Source organism: Pollachius pollachius, assembly GCF_949987615.1.
Source record: "Pollachius pollachius genome assembly, chromosome: 14".
Classification (NCBI taxonomy): Eukaryota; Metazoa; Chordata; class Actinopteri; order Gadiformes; family Gadidae; genus Pollachius; species Pollachius pollachius.
The window spans coordinates 19,050,605-19,070,447 of NC_136947.1; the positions used below are offsets into that span (position 1 = coordinate 19,050,605).

General features: G+C 43.8%; 1 protein-coding gene across 2 annotated transcripts in view; it reads left to right on the forward strand.

Moving 5' to 3' along the window:
* Positions 1 to 10,425, forward strand: part of kcnn1a (potassium intermediate/small conductance calcium-activated channel, subfamily N, member 1a) — a gene marked incomplete at both ends in the record, with an annotated part of 41,373 nt that extends 30,948 nt beyond the window's left edge. For both annotated transcript variants that reach the window (XM_079750993.1, XM_079750994.1), the window contains 5 exons: positions 3,311 to 3,452; positions 3,907 to 4,017; positions 4,320 to 4,447; positions 8,480 to 8,549; positions 10,120 to 10,425. In XM_079750993.1, the coding sequence (XP_079607119.1) occupies positions 3,311 to 3,452; positions 3,907 to 4,017; positions 4,320 to 4,447; positions 8,480 to 8,549; positions 10,120 to 10,425 (757 nt within the window). The remainder of the gene's footprint in view (positions 1 to 3,310; positions 3,453 to 3,906; positions 4,018 to 4,319; positions 4,448 to 8,479; positions 8,550 to 10,119) is intronic.
* Between the last annotated feature and the right edge of the window lie 9,418 nt (positions 10,426 to 19,843).

Genomic DNA, 19,843 nt, shown 5'->3' on the forward strand with positions numbered 1-19,843 from the left:
TCAGAGTAATGACATATGAACCTCATTCCAAAAGTGTGAACCATACCGATAAAAATTGTAATAATAATAAAATTGTCATTATTAATAATAATATTTATTATATTCATAGCATTTAACGGTAAATAAAATAAAAAATTTAACTTCAATCATCCTATACTATTGAGTACAAATTATGGGCGCAGCTTTCTAGAGACAAACAAGAGCATCTATGGATATAGTGTTATTATCTGGGCATAGTCAAAATTAGATATTCTGTTTTCATTTTTTATGTTTGAGTGTGTGTATGTGTATGCAAGAGTATGTTTGTGTGTATGTGTGTGTGTGTGTGTGAGGGTAGTATGTGTGTTATGTCATTACTATGCATAACAAAACTGATAACACTGTGTGTAAGATGGACACTCATTTGTTTTATTGGCATTTTGTTTTTTACCACATGTTCATTCAGATTGCTCATTCATTCAAGGTGCATCAGGTATTCTTTTACCCATAACGCTTCGGAAGATACAAGTCCATGCGTATACCATTAAAGATTTTATGTAGTATGTCCTTGGTGTTTTGAGTTTTAGCATTTTTTGCGTTTTTTAGAAGAGATATCTGTAAAGCTCGTAGGATCGCGTTTTTTGGCGAGGTTTGACAAAAAGTCGTAACTTTTTCGTAACTTTGTGAGAGACGTCACGACGGAAAAAGTCACAGGGAAAATTCAAGGGCTGGGAGACAACGGTGTAAATGAGCCTGAAGCCCTCCTGTCTTAGGGTCAAAGTGGTGCCAGCTCTTTTCCATGCTATTCCAAAACTTGACACAGTATATTGAGAGCTCTAAAATACAATCCATCAGTTCCCCTATGTTCACTCACTTCACCCCTATCCCGCTCCACCAGAGACCCGCTTCCCTTCCTTTTCTTCTCCAGAGATGTCATTTGGGATTTGTTTGGAATGAAAGTAGCTGCCTTATCCTCCTACATCTCTAAAATGATTCATTGTAAATAAAAATATATTTTGCTCATAGGCCAAGGCCTTTGGCCCTCAGAAGGTTGTGTGTCCTCTAAGATTTGTGCAGCTCCCATTACTGTAGGGACACAGTGGAGCACTCTGCCATGACTCACTGCTCTACCTGACATGATGACACACTCAATCAAATTACCATATTATTCACTTGTAATTACAATATTTAGCAAGGTGATATTTAGCCAGTCCCTCTAGCCATGCCCCCCCCACCCCAACAGCCCCCCAAGGCAGCCAATCAAAAGGCAGCTGATGATGTGATGCAGGTAGAAGAGACAAGGGTGTCAAATCCAATAAGTGTCTCTTACGACATTACCCAAGCCAACCTAAATGTTTGCAAAATAACCCCCCCCCCCCCCCCCTCCCTTTTTCGATGAGGAGAGTCACAGCTTGTATTCAGCTCTGGGATAGTTTGATGTGTTTGATTTTAGCTTTCATTCCCTAGTCTCCCCCCCCCCCCCCCATCCCCCCGTCCTCGTCTCCCTGGCTCTCAATATACTGGCCTTACAGCATGCAGGGAGCGGACATCTCCTTATCTTTACTCCTGCATGGTATTGTTGCGGTTGCTTTTCTCTGCATGCCGTCGTAGTGGCTTGACCTCACAGAAGCGCACTCTCCTTTTTGTTATTGTTTCAGTCTAAATGTGGATCAATCCAACACAAACAGGGAGCACAACAGTCAATCCACCGTCGCTCTGAGCATGAGCTGAACCCTGAGGGTCAGTGTTACTTTCAGCTGCCGAGGGCCGTTGAGGCTTACAGTAGGACATTTGATAACAGCAATGTCTTGGAGGAGAATGAGGAGTGGGCATCTTGACAACAAAAAAAATATTAGGATTCGCTTTTGTTTTATTTTATTTGTGGAAAGAAAAAACATTTTGCTCTGGCCGCGGGTAATCCAAACCATGGCTCCACTAATTATCGATTTGCTCTACACTTTGTGTAGTTTTGTTTACTGGGAAACGGCTGGTTTCTTAAATCATGCTAAAATTCCGATTGGACTAGTTCATATTGACTGGCCTGAGACTGAGACTGGCCTTTGACTAGATTTATCATTTTTTGTCACAATATAGATCCTGAAGATGTTGTCTCCTATTGCTTGAATGGTGAATTTAAACTGTGGAATCAAGTGATATGAGCTCTCCTCCTAGACAGCGCACCATCAAACTATAGAGAAAGTGATGAGGGAGGGCGGCCAAGACAGGCTTGTCTCTGTTATGATGAAAAGGTATGGTAATGTCAACACCATCACTGTTGTCTTTTTTCCTTAGCTTTCAACAGAAACATATTGACATGCAGTGTGTGGTGTAATACAGACAAAATTATCAAGCATGGCTGTCTGCTAATTTCAGCATACATGTTTGAGGTGGTGATTCACATTGCCAAACCTTTTTGTTTTTTTCATGCAAAGTGTAAACTAATTTGGAGACAGGAGATTTGTGGCCAAATTTGTGATGGATGCGCCTAATTTTTTTATACTATTTAGTTGTGCAATAGCCCAACATGTTATTATATTTTTTACATTCATTGTCACGATCAAATCAAGTTTGGCATGCAACACTTTTTTATCAGTCACTTATTCTGCACAACTCATGTTGTAATGTTGTTCATGCTTCACTTTAATGGCCACGAAAAATCAAGAGAAAATGATTTGTTCACACTCATTTCTGAATGTCCTTAGCATCACCATCTCTCTGTGTTTACAATGACGCGACACACACACGCAGATATCGCGCAGAATCATATTGTCTTTGCAACGGAAAAAACAGCAACATTTTTGTTGTAAGCATTTTGCTTTCTTACAGCTTTTATACATACCGATTGCAACTCAAAACGGATTCATAACAGCTTATACATACCAATCGTACCGGAGGAAACAAACCGACGACTTAATGGCTAAATAACATTGGAATGTTTCAATAGCATGATTTGGAAAGCCATTGAGTATAAAACTGTTCAAGCCAACACATACACACACACATACACACACACCAACACACACACAAACACATACATACAAACACACCCAAACACATACACACAAACACACATGCACACACATACACACATACAAACACACACACACACACACACACACACACACACACACACACACACACACACACAGACACACATCCAGCACCATGTCCAAGCCACCACTCTCCCCCCTCTCCTTACACTCCATCCCCCAGCATGCTCAGGTATCCACGCTGGTGTCCTCTTACTGACTGGGTGTCCTCTGCTTCTTTTTCTTCCTCTTCTTATCTTCATCATCATCATCATCTTCATCATCGTCCTCATCCTCCGCAGGTATCATGACAAACAGGACGTGACCAGTAACTTCCTGGGAGCCATGTGGCTGATCTCCATTACCTTCCTGTCTATTGGCTACGGAGACATGGTACCTCACACGTACTGTGGGAAGGGAGTGTGTCTTCTTACAGGGATCATGGTAGGTACCATTTACAGCTGCTGTTAGTTTACTGTGCTGTGCTGGTGTGTTGTTGGAGCGCAGCCATACCTATGCTTCTGATTACATTAAAGTGGTGAGCTGATATAGTCGGGCAGCATTTCTTAAACTATTAGTCAGCCGTGTACCAAAAATGGGTCACATGGTGGCTTACATCCTGACAATGCTGCACAGAACACTCAGAGAAGCGGGACAATTCAGAGTCTGTGCCCAGAGCCCTCTCAATGCACGATTGGGTCATATGGCATTTATCTTTAGGTTCCGAAGATGAAAAAGTTGAAGAACCCCTGCGCTACAGATTGTTAACTACAAACATAAATAATGTTAACACGTGAAAAAAACACTGCAAACATCGTAATCATTGCTTCACCTTGACTTCCTAAGGGAATTCAGAAAATAGTGTTCGCCTAAACGTATAATTTGCTTTGTCCAAAAGGGTGCAGGGTGCACTGCACTTGTGGTCGCCGTGGTAGCCAGAAAGCTAGAGCTGACCAAGGCTGAGAAGCATGTCCACAACTTCATGATGGACACACAACTTTGCAAACGAGTGAGTACCTTTCATTTCACTCAATGGGTGAGAACAAGCCCTGTGTGTTGTTGTCATTGTGCGATGGTACGCCGATGACCTTCACTTTTATACCACTTATCACCAAACTGATTTTATAGCTGTGAAATGCACCAGTGCCAAATTCTCGGTGATGGAGTATGTTTTAAAACAAACAATGGTCACAGAAGTCTTTGTGCAACCAGTTTATCAATCCCTATCGTTTTTTTTTATCGTAATTATGTGTTTTGGTTCCCTGAGAAGGTGACTGCTAACTACCATGTCTCTGACTCCCCTTTCCACAGGTAAAGAACACAGCTGCCAATGTACTCAGGGAAACATGGCTCATTTACAAACACACAAAGTTGGTTAAGAAAATAGATCACGCCAAGGTGCGGAAACACCAGCGCAAGTTTCTACAAGCCATTCACCAGTAAGTACGACTATGCGCAGGTTTCCTGATGTACCACAAGCAACTATTATTGATATTGATATAGCATATGAACTGAATTAGAAATAATATATGTGACATACTGCAATCTGCATTAGTTATCTGCAATACAATGTTTCTTAGATTAGAAGATAAGAAAATAAACGATATGGATAGTGTTTACATCCACACCATAGATTATTGGATACAGTGATTTCCGACTTTGTGTTAAAAGTATTGTGCTGAGTGTAACCCCTGTTTCCCTTAAAGGTTTCGGATTTTAAAGACATTTTATTGTGAACTAACATAACATTGATCATCACTATTTCAGAATTTCTTGAAACGTTTAAACATTTGAATGAAATAACGCTAAATTAGCAATGAGCAGAAATGACCATTGCTTTATGTTGAAGGTTTCTCTGACAAAAAACTGCAACTGCATCCAGGTATCCATGGCGAGATGTACATATTAAGTCCTGTCACTGTCCTGGAACATATGAATGACACCCCACATACAAAATAAGATCACAAAATAAGCCTTAGTATAAAAGTCAAACCGCCCTCTTCTCCTCTTTCCCAGGAAACCTTCCCATCACCACTGTACTCATACATATACATACAATTGTAAAGAGGTGTTTACGTTTTATATTTGTTCATGCACTCAAATACTACTGTAACACAATGCGACGTAAATGTGTAAACACTGATGTTATTATGGGCTAGCATTGCCCCTAGTCCTTTAAGACTGTGTGTTCCCGTAGCGTGCCAATGTCTTCTGACTGCGCTACTCTTTATGCTCTATGTTAAATTCATACACACACACACACACACACACACACACACACACACACACAGCTACACACACACACATGCATACACACACACACACACACACACACACAAAGCTACACATGCAAACAAGCAAAAACATTATTATTACAATTCTGAAAATCTCCTCTCATTATCCTCTCTGTTTCTGTTGCATCGACACCCCCCTCCCCACCAACCCCCCCCTCACTCACACACACACACACACACACACACACACACACACACACACACACACACACACACACACACACACACACACACACACACATGCAGAGTGGCACGCGCTTGACTCAGCCTCAACAATAATGTTTTATGACAATGTCCTGTAGCAGTCCTTCCTATCCGACCCCCCTACCCCTGACCAAACCCTCCCTCCCCGCCCCGAACTCTCTGACCTCTGCTCCTCCGCCCTCCCCTCTCCCTCCCCCTCCCTCCCCCGTGCTTCCAGTGAGAGGTGTAACGGTTTCTCTCGTGTCGTGAGTGTCGTGGGGTTAAAACTCTGTGTTTTGTGTCTTTGTTCTGCTCTATCACCGCAGAGCTCAGAAGTAAGTCTTCTATGTCTCCTACTCTCCTTCTGTCTTCACAACCATCCACCTCCTGCTCCCCCCGCCCCCGGCCCCCTCTCTCCTCCTCCTCTCTCCACGTCTGCGTTTGACATGCATGAAACAAGCAAACAACAACAACAAAAACAACAACAACAGCCCCAACAGCAAACCAACCACGGCATTTGTTATAAAGAAATGCTGGACGCTTATTGGTTGATTGATGTATGTTCCATTCTCGGTTATATTTTGGCTTTGACTTCAGTGTGCCATCTCCCTCTCCCCCCCAACCACACCCCTCCCCCCCCCACCATCCAACATCCGGCTACCTCCCCTCCAGACCCCTGACCCTGCCCCACCCACCCCTCCCCCCCCCATCCCTTGAATGGAATGACACAGCGAAAAAAACGTTTGCATCAACATATATTTTTTTCAACACCGACGCCTGGTGTTTGGTGGTGTGTGGGGGGACTGTTGTGTGTGTGTGTGTGTGTGTGTGTGTGTGTGTGTGTGTGAGAGAGAGAGAGAAAGACAGAGAGAGAGAGAGAGAGAGAGGGGCCTCCTCCACGGACCGACTCAGGCCCGGCGGTACCATCCTCCATTGGCCGATGAATGAAGTTGTGCCGTTGCCGTAGCGACCGCGTCCATGTTTAATATAGCTGTTTGTGGAGCTATATTAACGCTGCAGCCACAGAGCTCATCCTCAACCACCCCCGGTGATTGTGTGTTGTTGATGACACATCAAACGCACACACACCCACGCACACGAATACTCGCACACACTCCCATGCACACGCACACAGACACTGTAATCACCCCACTGTATCTACATGTTCATGAAGGTTTTCAACATCACTGTTTGACATTTGTTTTGTTTATTGGATGCTGTGTATGTGTGTTAACGTTTGTTTTCTTCCACTAAACCATGTTTCCTGCGCGTGAGCCATCCAGTGTTGTATTCACAGTCGAAATTGGTCAGCTTCACGTGTCACATGACTTCTGTCACATGACACAGCATGACCCCAACACAGAAGTCAACACAGATCATTTGTAGAAGATCACCTCAAACGTACCCTCAAGTATAATAAAAGGCTGCAAATAAACATGAAGCCCACCGCCTAACCCCCCCCCCCCCCACCCCCCTGTCCAAAAGCTATAATACAAAATACATAAAGCCACATCAATAGCGACATGTGCCAGGGAAATAAGAGGAAAAAATTGGTTTTCACACAAACAAAGGTCCATCAGCAAGATAGTCCCTGCGCTGGCTGATTTGAGGCTGATTTCCACATGAATGAATGCCCTTGGATGTCTTCTCCTTACATTATTTGCCAAAGAGGGGAGACTGTTCCCCCCTTTCTTCACGGCCCCAGCAACTGCCTGTCGCAACGCCCCTCGTTAACAATGACAGGGTTTCCACTGAGACGCTATAGGACACCTCATTAAGGAGACAATAGCAAAACACTCCAGCAAGGGGTCATTTGAAATCCATGTCATATGTTGCAGCCATCGATCCATGTGCATCACGGCTACGGCCCTCATCATTTATGTGTGACATTCATATCCATACGCACATGCATATCGTCACCTGGAAACACACTTATGGACGCACACAGACATACACATTTCATTGCTAGTGCAGAGAGTCACTCACAGACACTGCACGCTTTCTGAATGATTATTTTGGACTGCAAACCTCATGGCCTCTCACTAAGTTGTGTGCAGCTCTCCAGGAGCATGATGTTTTCATTTTATTTTGGAAATGTCTACTTTTCTTTCATAAGGGGTGGGTGGATGGGTTGGTTGTGTGTTGATTTTCTTGTTTATCTCAGATTTCTTTGTATGGAAGCATATCATATTCTTCTGGAGTGAAAACCTTTCTGTAAAAAAAAGGGGTTATTAATTATTTTATTTTATCTGGCCGGACCTGTCTTGATGAAACGTTCTCTAGCAAACCACAAGTAAATATCTACAGACGCTGTCAGTGAAATTGGAGGAATCCAAAACTGACTTTCTTTCCGAATGACCATAGTATGCTTCCATAGTTTTTTGCATGTTTTGGTTGGAATTGCTTTGACCAAGACTGGGAATGTGTGTGTTTATATTTTTATATCAAAAATGTATTATGCATGCAGGCTGCTCTCTCTCTCTTTCTCTCTCTCTCTCTCTCTCTCTCTCTCTCTCTCTCTCTCTCTCTCTCTCTGTCTCTATCTCTCCCTCTCTCCCTCTTTCTCTATCTCTCCCTCTCTCCCTCTTTCTCTCTCTCTCTCTCTCTCTCTCTCTCTCTATTTCTCTCTCTTAATGTAAGTCTCTCTCTCTCTCTTCTGATAAAATATGTTGTTTTTCCTCCCTATTTTGCTCCTTCCCCCCCTTTCATAAAATCCTATAACCTCCACGCTACCTCCTCGTACCTCCCCCCATTTCCCCATCCCCTTCCTCACCTCCTCCTCAATACTCCCTCTACACTCTCCCTCCTCCCTCCCTTCTCCCTCCTCCCTCCCTCCCACCCTCCTTCTGTCCTTCCCTCCCTGCCTCCCTTCAAACTACCCCATTCTTTAATGCCCCCCTCCCTCTTCTCACCTCCTCCTCTCTGCCCTTCAACATCCTCTCTCCTCCTCCTCCTCCTCCACCCTACGCCTCCCATCCCTCCCCCACCCACCAGACTGCGCAGCGTGAAGATGGAGCAGAGGAAACTGAACGACCAGGCCAACACCTTGGTGGACCTGGCCAAGGTAAGAGCTCCTCTTGAGAACCTTCGGTTCTCTATCTACACTGGCGAGCAGAGTTTACCATGGATACATGCAGTCATATTGCCACGTTCATGGCAAAATAAGGCAAGAAAAGTGAGTTAGAAGTGAGTAGTTAGATCAGCGCTTGAAGAAAGTGGCTTGGATAATGCGGTTCATACTTTATTTGTAAAGCACATTTTCACTGCCAGTAGATTCAAAACCCAAACTCAAATGATACACTTGCAAAATGAAGGCTAAGGCGACTCATCGTACATAGCTATACTCATTGTCAAGCTTAGAGAAATAGCTTCAGAGAAAGTGCATCGCTCTGTTACTCATTATCTTGAATGACAATCTACCTATCCGAAGCAACAATTTCTATATTGTACCTTTTGCATCTTGTTACAATGCACTTACTCCTACTATTCCCTTGACTACCACTCATAAACTTTTGAATACAAACACACAATCTGAGTACACTACATCTTGGTCTATATTTTGAAAATCCTGTCAGAGCTATTTAACCTACTTTTGATACGAGACAATACACCCGTTATCTGAGTCCAGTGCTATCAGCATGTTGTTACTGCGGCCCCCTGTGCTTCCACAGGGGCCATCGGAGCCTATTAGAGCTGCCCAACAAACAGAGTTCAAAGGATTGAGGTTCATTTGATGTGGATGGCATTTGCTCTCCAGTTGTGGACTTTTTAGAGTTTTTTTTTGAGCGGTGGACTTCAATGTGTGTTTATTTATTTATTTGCCTGCTTGCTAGTCCGGTCGACTCTATTTACACTCTACTGTGGTTCAACTGGAGACACACTTTCATGGGTTGGTCTCTAGAAGGGTTATCTGTTTTATTCCATTGTTCTCTACTAGATATGTAGGCCTTTTCAGTGGGACTGGATAGTCACAATCTCAGTGTTGACGTTGAGATGTTTTTATCAAGATACATTGACAGATCAATTCAGAAACAGTCGTTCAGCACCATGAAGGAAGTGTGAAACGTCTCATTCCAAGGCCCCTACTGGTACACTGTGGACATAGGGGCTTTGAACCCACAACCTTTGGGCTGGGAGTCAAACCAACTTCCACAGGTGTTGTTTTGAGCAGGGCGGTACATGCAGGATGATTTACAATTTAGCCTGCTTTGACATATAAAAACAAAAATATTTTGAGAGGTTATACATGAAACTCTAGGAATGAGAACAAAAAGGGTTTCAGGGGAATTTCTAATTGTGTTCATGTAATGTGATCACCAACCAAACAGGTGCTCCCTGTTTAGTTGGTGATCATTCTGATGGTTGGATTAGCCTGCTCATGAGCAGGGGTCTCAAGCCTATGTGCATTTTATCCGTACAGTAAGCTAGCAGCCTCAGTGAACGAGGGCTAGCGTTATAGGAGCATTTGTTTTAAGTGTGATTGATGAGTGTTCATATTTTGACCTGGGCTTCAATGTATACATCAGAGGGGAATGCACACATTTCATTGACCGCTTAACCTTTGTCGACGAGTCATTCAAAGGGTATCCTTCCTCACCCCACCTGTTCTCCCTGACCCCTGCCCCCCCCCGCAGACCCAGAACGTGATGTACGACCTGGTGTCGGAGCTGCAGGAGCGCAGCGAGGAGCTGGACAAGCGCATCGGCACGCTGGAGGACAAGCTGGACACGGTGACGGGCAGCCTGCAGGCGCTGCCCTGCCTCATCTCCCAAGCCATAACCCAGCAGCAGCAGGACTTCCTGGACGGCTTCGTGCACCGCTTCCGGCCCGCCTCGCTAGGCTCCGAGCGCTCCGAGCGGTCCGAGCGGTCGTGGACGTCGACGGCGCGGCGGCGGCGCTCGCCCTCCACCGCCCCGCACACCTCCTCCGACAGCGGATAACACCGGCCACGCCTCGGCCAGCGCCCACCACCTCCTCCGCCACAGCACCGCACCCCCCCGACCCCGCCCCTTGTCCAACACTCCTCCGCTCTGGCCCTGTGAGTGATGGATCCTTATGGAAACGACCCCTGACCCTTGACCCTGGATCCTGGACTCTGGATGGGATTCTCTCCTCCCAGCCCTCCTCTACAGATCTCCCTCCCGGAGTCTGCTGGGTCTGCTGGTTGTGCTGGTTCTGCTGGTTGTGCTGCTTGTTCTGGGTCTCGGCACATCTGAGCTAACAAACAAGGAAAGACTTAATTTAAGATCACGCGCGCAAGCATGCACACACACACACACAAATAAATGCCTAAGCACACACACATGCACACACACACACACACAGCACAGCACACAACAACTCCAAACAAACACAGAATCACCTACACGTACACAGACGCAACAAAAAACACAACATTGAAAAAAACGAAGAAACAAAAAATACAGAAGCTTACGAAAATGACTTTGACAACTTTGACAAACCGAGATAAAGTAGAGATATGGTTTATGTTTTAGCCATTGTATGGCTGTCCAAGTTAGCTTTTTTGTAAAAGCCCTTGTATAGTTACAGAAGACTGAGTGTGAGTGCAGGGTCGCTGGGGTGAGAGCTGGCTGTCACACCCGAGAGCCCTCCCTGGAGTCTGGTCTGAGGAGAGGGAGGGAGAGAGCGTCTCGGCCCCATCTGGCCCCCCACCCTTGTCCAGGGAAGGATAGAGGACCACTGCATCCGTCTGTCCCTCCGTCCGTCCATCTGCTTATTTGGCTAGAAGGGGGTAGGGAGGTTACGATGGAAACACCTGATGTTCCATTTGAAGAAGGACCACGCGTCGCAACGGATTCGAACCCGTGCCGCAGGCCGAGGTGGCGGCCGGGAAGAGAGCGAGAGGCCGGCGTGCCACGCCAGGGGAGGAGGTGAGCTCCCCATCGGAACATGGAGAGAGCTGAAGTGGGATGAGTCTGGCATTACTACTGAGTAGGAAAAATTTACACAATTGCCAACTTCAAGGTTTCAGTTTCCTTGTTCTTACCAAGGGAAAGTTGAGAGCGACTATCTTTTTTAGTTACATATTGACATGTGATTTTTCAGTGCCTGAATGTATAAATAGTAGAGGGTTATTTAATTACTAATTTCAGAGCTTTTTTACGATGTTAACAGTCTGAATACAAGCATTGCATTCCTTTTTCAGATACATTCCTTTCCAAAAACTCGATGAAAAATGTCTTAATGTATCGCATAGCATTGCCTCCATCACAAACACACACACACAGTGACTCCAGACGTTTTATGAAAAACTTTCTTTGTTTTTTGTTTTTTTTGTATTGATACTAACACATTAAAAAGGATAGGACAAAGGCAGAAAAATCGAGGGAAACAAACAAACAAAGATGGACGACTAGTAGTTTTAGTTTAGGAGTGAGTTCCTAGCTCCATGCTGCACACCTACTTACTACACGTAGTTATTTCAAAATAAATATGAAGTTTACGTTTTTAACTACCACAAATCAGAGCTTCCACTGGCCTTAAGATGGTGGCAGGGCCTGAAGGGATAAACGCGACGCTAGGCACCGAACCGAGAGCTAAACCATCCCCCCCCCCCCCCCTCTGTTGCATGTCTCTGTGGAAACCAGACATGGCAGGAACAAATTGAATACATTTGGAAGTCTTGATGATTTACATTCTGATTCAGTTTCTTTTTATTATTGTGCTTGATTTTGTGGCTTTTAAACTGCTATTGCGTAGTTTTTTTTGTTGTTTTCTATTTTTATTAGATGACTTGGATTTCTAGAGAGCCTGAGCTTGACTTCAATAAACCACACTCCCCTTAGCATTCTCCTTCTTTAGTGGTTAGCCTTCATTAGAGCGGATTGGACCCATCGGCCAAAAAAGATCTGAGTGAAGCTAGCTGAAATGATGACTTGTTGTTCTTGTTCCAGGAGGTACGAGGTCTCTGTGAATGCTGTTGTAAAACATGTCGCTGTAGTTCTTCCACCGCTTACTGTGGGAAAGACTACAACCTCCATTTGGTGCCCAAATAAGCAATTGACTCGTGTGTACCAACTACTTTCGCCAAATGAATTTGTTCTACAATAAGGTTGTAGAATAATGAGGCTGAATATGAAATGATATTTCTAGTAGCTGTTTTGGATACATAAAGATAGAATAACTCATCTATTTGCCACTTTAAATGACCGTAGACGAGTTAATTCATTGACTAATGTAAGATCATGAGTGCAATAGCTTTTTTTGTTATTCTTTTTAGAAACAAAATTGATCACAAGGTATAAGGCTAATTCGCTGAAAAATACTTAATTCGTGGTTCAAAACATTTTATTTGTTAATGCTATTTATGCAATGTGTTTCTTGTTTTTAAGTTTTGATGAACCTAATCGTGGTAACTTGAAGCATGTGAAATTGACACATAATGTCATATCAGGCAAATGGTTAGCGAAAGGCTGACCTCAACTTGAATCCCCATATTCAGCTAAGTGGTTTCATTGATCAACGATGAACTTAGTCAGTAAGAAACAGTAAGTCGTCATTTTAGCAGGTTTCTACGTTTTTTAACAGCTTGTGGTCTCCTATAGAGATCAAATGAACAAATTCCAGAACTGGAAGTTGCTAACAGGTGTTATTGTGATTCCCGTTGCCTCCAGTTACTCTTCAGATCTCCCCTGAAACGATAAAGAGCCAAACAGAGAGAACGAGAGACAACAGTTAGCCGATCCACGTTGAAATGGAATTGGAGGGCACAAATCTGTTCTCCATGTTAGTATATATTTTTTTTAAACAAGGAACAGGGTAAATGATGGATAATATATATAAAGAAAAAATACTTGAAACATGAACCAACCACCTGCATGGTAAACGTCTCAACCTAGTGTTTTGATAAATTCAAACAAATATCAATTTAAAAAACATTAAAATCCAACGTGTGTTGCTCGTTCAAAATTAGGACAAAATGGGTGAATTATTGGGTGAAGCATGCTGTCGTCACAGTAGTTTATATGGTAGGCATCTTAGTAAAGAAAGTGAAATAAAGCCCTTAAGTCCCTCACGCCCCAGACAGACAAAAACATGTGAGAAGATGTTTCATTCGCCCCTAAAGCCGGTGGACAGAAATAGGAGCTCAGTTCCTCTGGCCGGCCACAGGCAGCCCTGGTGAGTCAGTGGGGGAGTAGTGAAGAGAGAGTAGGAGTGAGGGAGGTGAAGGAGAGTGAGAGGAGTGCCCACTTCCACCGCCACCGCTATACCAGTGGTTCCATGGCAGCCGAAGAGAGCTCTTAATTTAACAACGTATTTAGTTTGCGGTGAATGGCGCCTAATCAAGCATGAGTCTTTATTCATTTCCTTTTTTCTTCCTGGCCTTTTCTTCTCCTCCTTTCTCTTTTCAACTTGAATAAATGAAGCATGCGTTCTTACAGCCTCCCTGCCAACCCCATCTCACCTCCACCTCCTCTCTCCTCTGAAGGGGGTTCCAATCCCAATCCTCCGCCCAGACAGTGCATCAGGTGGGCCGAGTGTGTGGGAACCTGGGAGCGTCTCGGTCAGATAATGTCCCCTCACGTGACTGGTGTTAAATAGCGATATGCTTCCTCTGGTATCTCTGTTACTGCTACATCAGGAGGGACGTTGGCCCTGTTGTATCTCATCAGTCATCATTAGGTGACCATTAACACCCAGTGCATGATGGGTTCCTCAGTAGAATGACCTCCAGCTGAGACCATACAATACACTAATGGACTGAGGGAGAGGCTCCCTCTGAGGCCTCTGGTGAGGACCTCTGCCGCTTAGGTGGATGGGAGGTCGAGAGGGTGGGGGAGAGAGAGAGAGAGAGGGGGGAGCCCCAAAAGAGAGAGATAGAGAGAATGAGAGAGAGGGAGCAATTTGATAAATAGAGAGAGGGGAGAAAGAGACAAAGGGGGGAGAGAGGGGGAGACAGAGAGCTGGGAGAGGACAAAAAGGGGAAGGCAGCACATAAGAAGACAGCCGTGGCTCATTATGAGACAGATGTCCATTTGAGCTCCTGGGAGTGTGGAGCAGCGAGAGAGCGAGTGTCCCGTGAATATGACCTCATTGTTGATGTCACAGAACAAGCGGGACAAATGGCCGACCACCGGGGGGTGAGGTGGGGAGACGCCGCGTTGAGCAGATATGCAGTAAATACCACAAATGACCACTCTCACGTTAGTGGAGGGATGGTACGAGTTTTGTCCTAGATTCTTCTTTTCTACTAAATGAGGTATGAGTCAGGTTTCATTTCCTATCTGCCCGATTGGGTTCCTTTTCTTTCCAAATGAACTTTTTTTCCCATCCCTCCATTATCGTCACCAACAAAGAACTGCCCAAACACCATTCCAGAAAAGGAAATATCAATAGTGTCCTGATATTTTTTTCCTCTTGAAAAAAAACAAACATGAATAAAAAATTAATAAAATGTATAAAAACAACACAACGACAACAACTACATGACCATTGTGAAGCGAGGGACATTCATGACGTTGGTAGTAGATACGAGATAAAAAACGCACCCGAGAATCTTTTACTATCCAAAAAAAAGTAGGCTTTGAAACGTAGAGCATCAGAAGGTACTTCTGCCAAACAAACAAAAAAAATATTACAAAGTGACAAACCCCGAAACGTGAAAAAAAAGAAATGTAAAAGCATCATTGTCCTGTGTACACTGCCACATAATGTATGTAGTAGCACTGGAATAAATCTACTTTTAAATGGATGGGGAATCGGTTTAACATGGTATGTTCTCTGTAAACTGTATGTTGTTCCTTCATTTTTGCAGGTTAACTTTTGTCCTAGCAAGGAGAGACACCAAGGTCAAATCATTAAAGACTATCTTCAGCTATGAGCACCACTCTCTCCTTTCTTTCTAGCTCACTGTCTTCGCTTTCAGTCATCCATGGGCTAGAGGTCCTTAATATCACTCACTGGCAGTTTGCACTAATCTGTAGAAACTTCCCAAAGATGTGGAGTTTGCTTACTCGCTGAACATCAAGTGGACTGGGTTGGGATCCAAATACTTTACCCCTCTTTAAAAATACATTTACAGAAATTTTCAAAACTATGAGGATGGTGAAAATCGAAGTGAATTTATTCATGTAAACAGCAACAAACACCTGGGTGGTTTGACCTTGTTCACACACGCGGCCGCACGCACACACGCACACACCAACAGGAACACGGTGGCACAACCGGGACACTACCAATTAATGTTTGAATAATGAAGGACTGGTGCATGTGTGTGAACGATGTCTGAGCTCAGGTAATTAGCCCTAGCCTGGCCTTAAGGGAGCTGGCAGCAGTGTCGATTTTCCATAGTGGCCCCCAGTCAGTCACCTCGTTCTTGTTGCTACACAACCCCAAACATCAGGGGCCCGGCAAAGACACAGGGCCCCCATGCCCTACAGGGAGCCATGTCTCCCTGTTCCATTTCTCTGTGCAATCCAGACACACTCATGCATGTATGGATGCAAGGCAAGGCTTTAAATATGCCCGTCACTGATTTTCTGAAATGTGTTTAGCTCATCAACGTGTTGGTTGGTGATGAGGGAGGGGGGCAGATGGTGGAGTTAGTGATGGAGAATGTATGATGAAAGCAAACCTTTTTTGTACACAAAGCCCTCAATCTTCTTATTCCTTTGCGGTTTATAAGGAGCAGATTAGGACTCAGGTGGTCTTAAATTTAATGTTACAAAAAGATAATTATTTTCATTGTAAAATGAATATTATTAAAAAAAACATGTTTTGGTTGACTTAATGAGGTTTTCCACCAAGCATTAAATCAAATAATTACATTTATTTTTTACTGTATAGTGTATACATATTACCAGACTTTGATTTATACTATCTAACTATTTTAATCACATATTAAGAACCAACCATCTGTGTGTGTGTGGGTGTGTGTTTGGGTGTGAGGGTGTTTAAGAATACCCCAGAGGGACTGAGGCCTCTATGGGTGATTGGGGCGAGACAGTGAAGGTAATTCATTGAATTTTACTGGTGTCCACTTTTTCCTTCTGTCTGACCTGGAAGCTAAGAGCTACCAGCTTCTTTATGCAACCCAGACACACACACACACACACACACACACACACACACACACACACACACACACACACACACACACACACACAACATTATATTTCGTAACGTGGCTTGGCATACACTTGGGGAAATCTGAGAGAATAGGAATATTGATCTTTGTTCAGCTTATTCTTCTAATGGGCATTGGTGCGGTGGTGGAGGAGAGAGAGGGAGAGAGAGAGAGAGAGAAAGAGAGAGAGAGGCCTTCTCGGTTCAGCCAATCAGGAGGCATTCTAGCTGTTGTTCTGGCATCTCTCTCTCTCTCTTTCTCTCTCTCTCTCACTCTCTCTCTCGCTCTCTCTCTCTCTCTCTCTCTCTCTCTCTCTCTCTCTCGCTCTCTCCCTCTCTGCTAACACTGACCACTGATGAAAATTTAAATACAGAATATTAATACATATCAAAAAGTTGAATATTAAAAACGAATTATATAGGAAGTCAAATGTGGAATGCAAAACATCCAGCCTAAAATATCTTCCACAAACAGATAAATTAAATATACTTTGGTATCTACAGTGTGAAGGATATGTGCAATGGTGAAAATATTGTGAACAGAGCGAAATAATCAATTTTCATGATTACAAAAATGTGCTGTTGATCCTGTAGCAGGAGGATTCTGTCGAGGAGGTGTTTGAGGTCTTTCTCTCACCACAACAGGTCTTGAATTGTGCTGCTGTGATCACACATTGTTGTATTTCTTCTGGTTTGTTAGCGGATTTTCAAAGTCCTCGCATATCTGTGTCCTCCATGGGATAGGTGTGTTCCCTGATGTGTTGGTACGACTGGCAGGAAGTTAGGAAGTGCAGCTCAGTATCCCGTTGGTTTTGTGTGCAGTAGGAGCACATCCTGTCTTCTTTTGGTAGCTAGGTCTGTGGCATCCCTTGTCAATGACCTACAGATTGTGTTTACCAGGCTACCTGGTAAAGGATTCCAGTTTAGGGCAATCACGGTGGTCAGATCCTCCTCTGTTAGGGGTGAAGTATCATGCCAATTAGCCCTGATTTGTAAATGTGTGAATCTTTCCAATGTTCCATATATTTTTATTTTTATATTATTATAATTCTTATAATCTGCCCCCCCTCTCTCGCTCTGTCATGTCTGTGTGTGACACAAGCAGGGTGAAGGGATACAAAGGAGCTTGTCTGGTGGAGGCTAGCGTAGCTCCATGCTTCATTTAGCTGTGGAGGAACAGATCCTCATTCTAATGGCTCCCTGCAATATGACAGGCCTTGTGTCCATGTGTGTATGTGTGTGTCTGTGTATGTGTCCCTACCTTGTGTGTGTCCCTCTCCATGTGTTTGTGTTTGTATTTGCTTGTGTGTGTGTGTGTATGTGTGTGTGTGTGTGTGTGTTTGTGTGTGTGTGTGTGACCCTCTCCGTGTTTGTGTGTGCTTGTGTTTGTATTTGTTTGTGTGTGTGTGTGTGTGTGTGTGTGTGTGTGTTTATACCCTTGTGAGGTGAATTTGCATCTTTTCCTCAGTATTCCTTGACTCCCACATTAAACACGTATCCTGAAGATGTCAGAATCCAGGGGCCATGTTTCACCTCCTCCTCATCGCTCATCACATGCGTCTGACAGGCTGGAGCACATTTCACATCTCAGTCGTCACCATACTGAAGACATTCTTCCTTTACCGTGAACGTTTTTCTACCAGCATGTCTTTCACATGAGCATTTACCCCGAAAATCAAACCCACCATTCCAACAAAGGAAATATAAAATATTTTTAACATGAATTGACCATAAAAGATGGCATAATAATAATGAATGAGTATATAAGAAAATAAATTAATACAATTACATTTAGATTTGGACTAAACATTTGCAATATGAAATCTATTTACTTAAAGACGAGAGGTTTAGCACTTAACTTATTTATCATCTATCAATTTATATTTCTTATGTCTATTTGTTTATTAAATAAAAATCACAAATCACATAATTATTTTTAATTCTTATTACGACCTATAATTTCAGCCTAATTTCACACTAATAAAGTGCATCTTCTATTTATTTATTCATACTCCCAAATAATACTCCCAAATAAATACCTACAAATATTTCCCATCCACTCTATATTTTAGCCTATGCTTGTATTCTGTAATACAATATTTCCTTCAGAGGTGATGTTGTTGTTGCCGTCAGAGTAAAGATTGAGAAAGAGAAAGAGAGAGAGAGAGAGAGAGAGAGAGAGAGAGAGAGAGAGAGAGAGAGAGAGAGAGAGAGAGAGAGAGAGAGAGAGAGACAGAGAGAGAGAGAGAGAGAGAAAGAGCAGATGAGGTGGCAGGCAGCTCCAGGGCGAGACCACTGGTGAGATTCCCTATTCACTTGAGCAAGTAGGTGGTACTCTGCCTGTGTGTGTATGTGCATGCAAATGTGTGTGCAAAGTGAATGTGTGCATATGCGCGTGAGAGTGCAGTGTGTGCAAGAGGCTTGTGCTTGTATTGACTATAAATGTGAAGGTGTGTGTGTGTGTGTTTTTTGTGTGTTTGTGACCGTGTGTGCTTGTGCCCGTGTGTGCATGCATGTGTGTGTGCATGCATGTGTGTGTGTGTATATACAGTATGTGTGTGTGGGTGTGGGTGTGTGTGCGTGTGTGAGTGCATGTGTAGTGTGTGTGTGTATGTGTGTGTGTGTGTGTGTGTGTGTGTGTGTGTGTGCGTGTGCGTGTGTGTAGGTCTGTATGTGTGTGGGTTTGTGTGTGGGTGTGTGTGTGCATGTGTGAGTGGGTGTGGGTGTTTGTGCGTGCGTATGTGTGCATGCATGCGTGCGTGCGTGTGTGTGTGTTTGTGGTGTGTGCGGGGGTGGAAGGGTCAATAGACATGTCCTTCCCTTCAGCTCTCTCTCCTCATGGAGACGGGAGCCGCTGCTGCCGCGAAGGAGACCGCTGCGCTGGAGTGATGTCATATTAACCGGCAGACACGGCTGCAAATGGGGCTTTGGTTTTAATGAGACCGTAAACATGTATCATCCCGAGAGCATGCTCCAAAAAGGCAAACACTGGCGGCAGAATGTATCATTGTACAACAGATGTTGTTACAAAAAACACAATACTGCTGTACTTAATAAGAAGATTTGGTGAAACATAATGAGATGGACTGCACCAGGATGTACACAACATTGTGTTTTTTATCATGTTATGTGTTTCTTATTGGGGCCGCCATGATCATTTCACTTAAACCTTTTTTTGCGATGCAGGCTAAAAAAGCTTAATACTAATGATCAGGTTTTATGAGGTAGCAAGCCTTAAGGCAGCAGAAAGCATGTCCAATACACAATCTAATA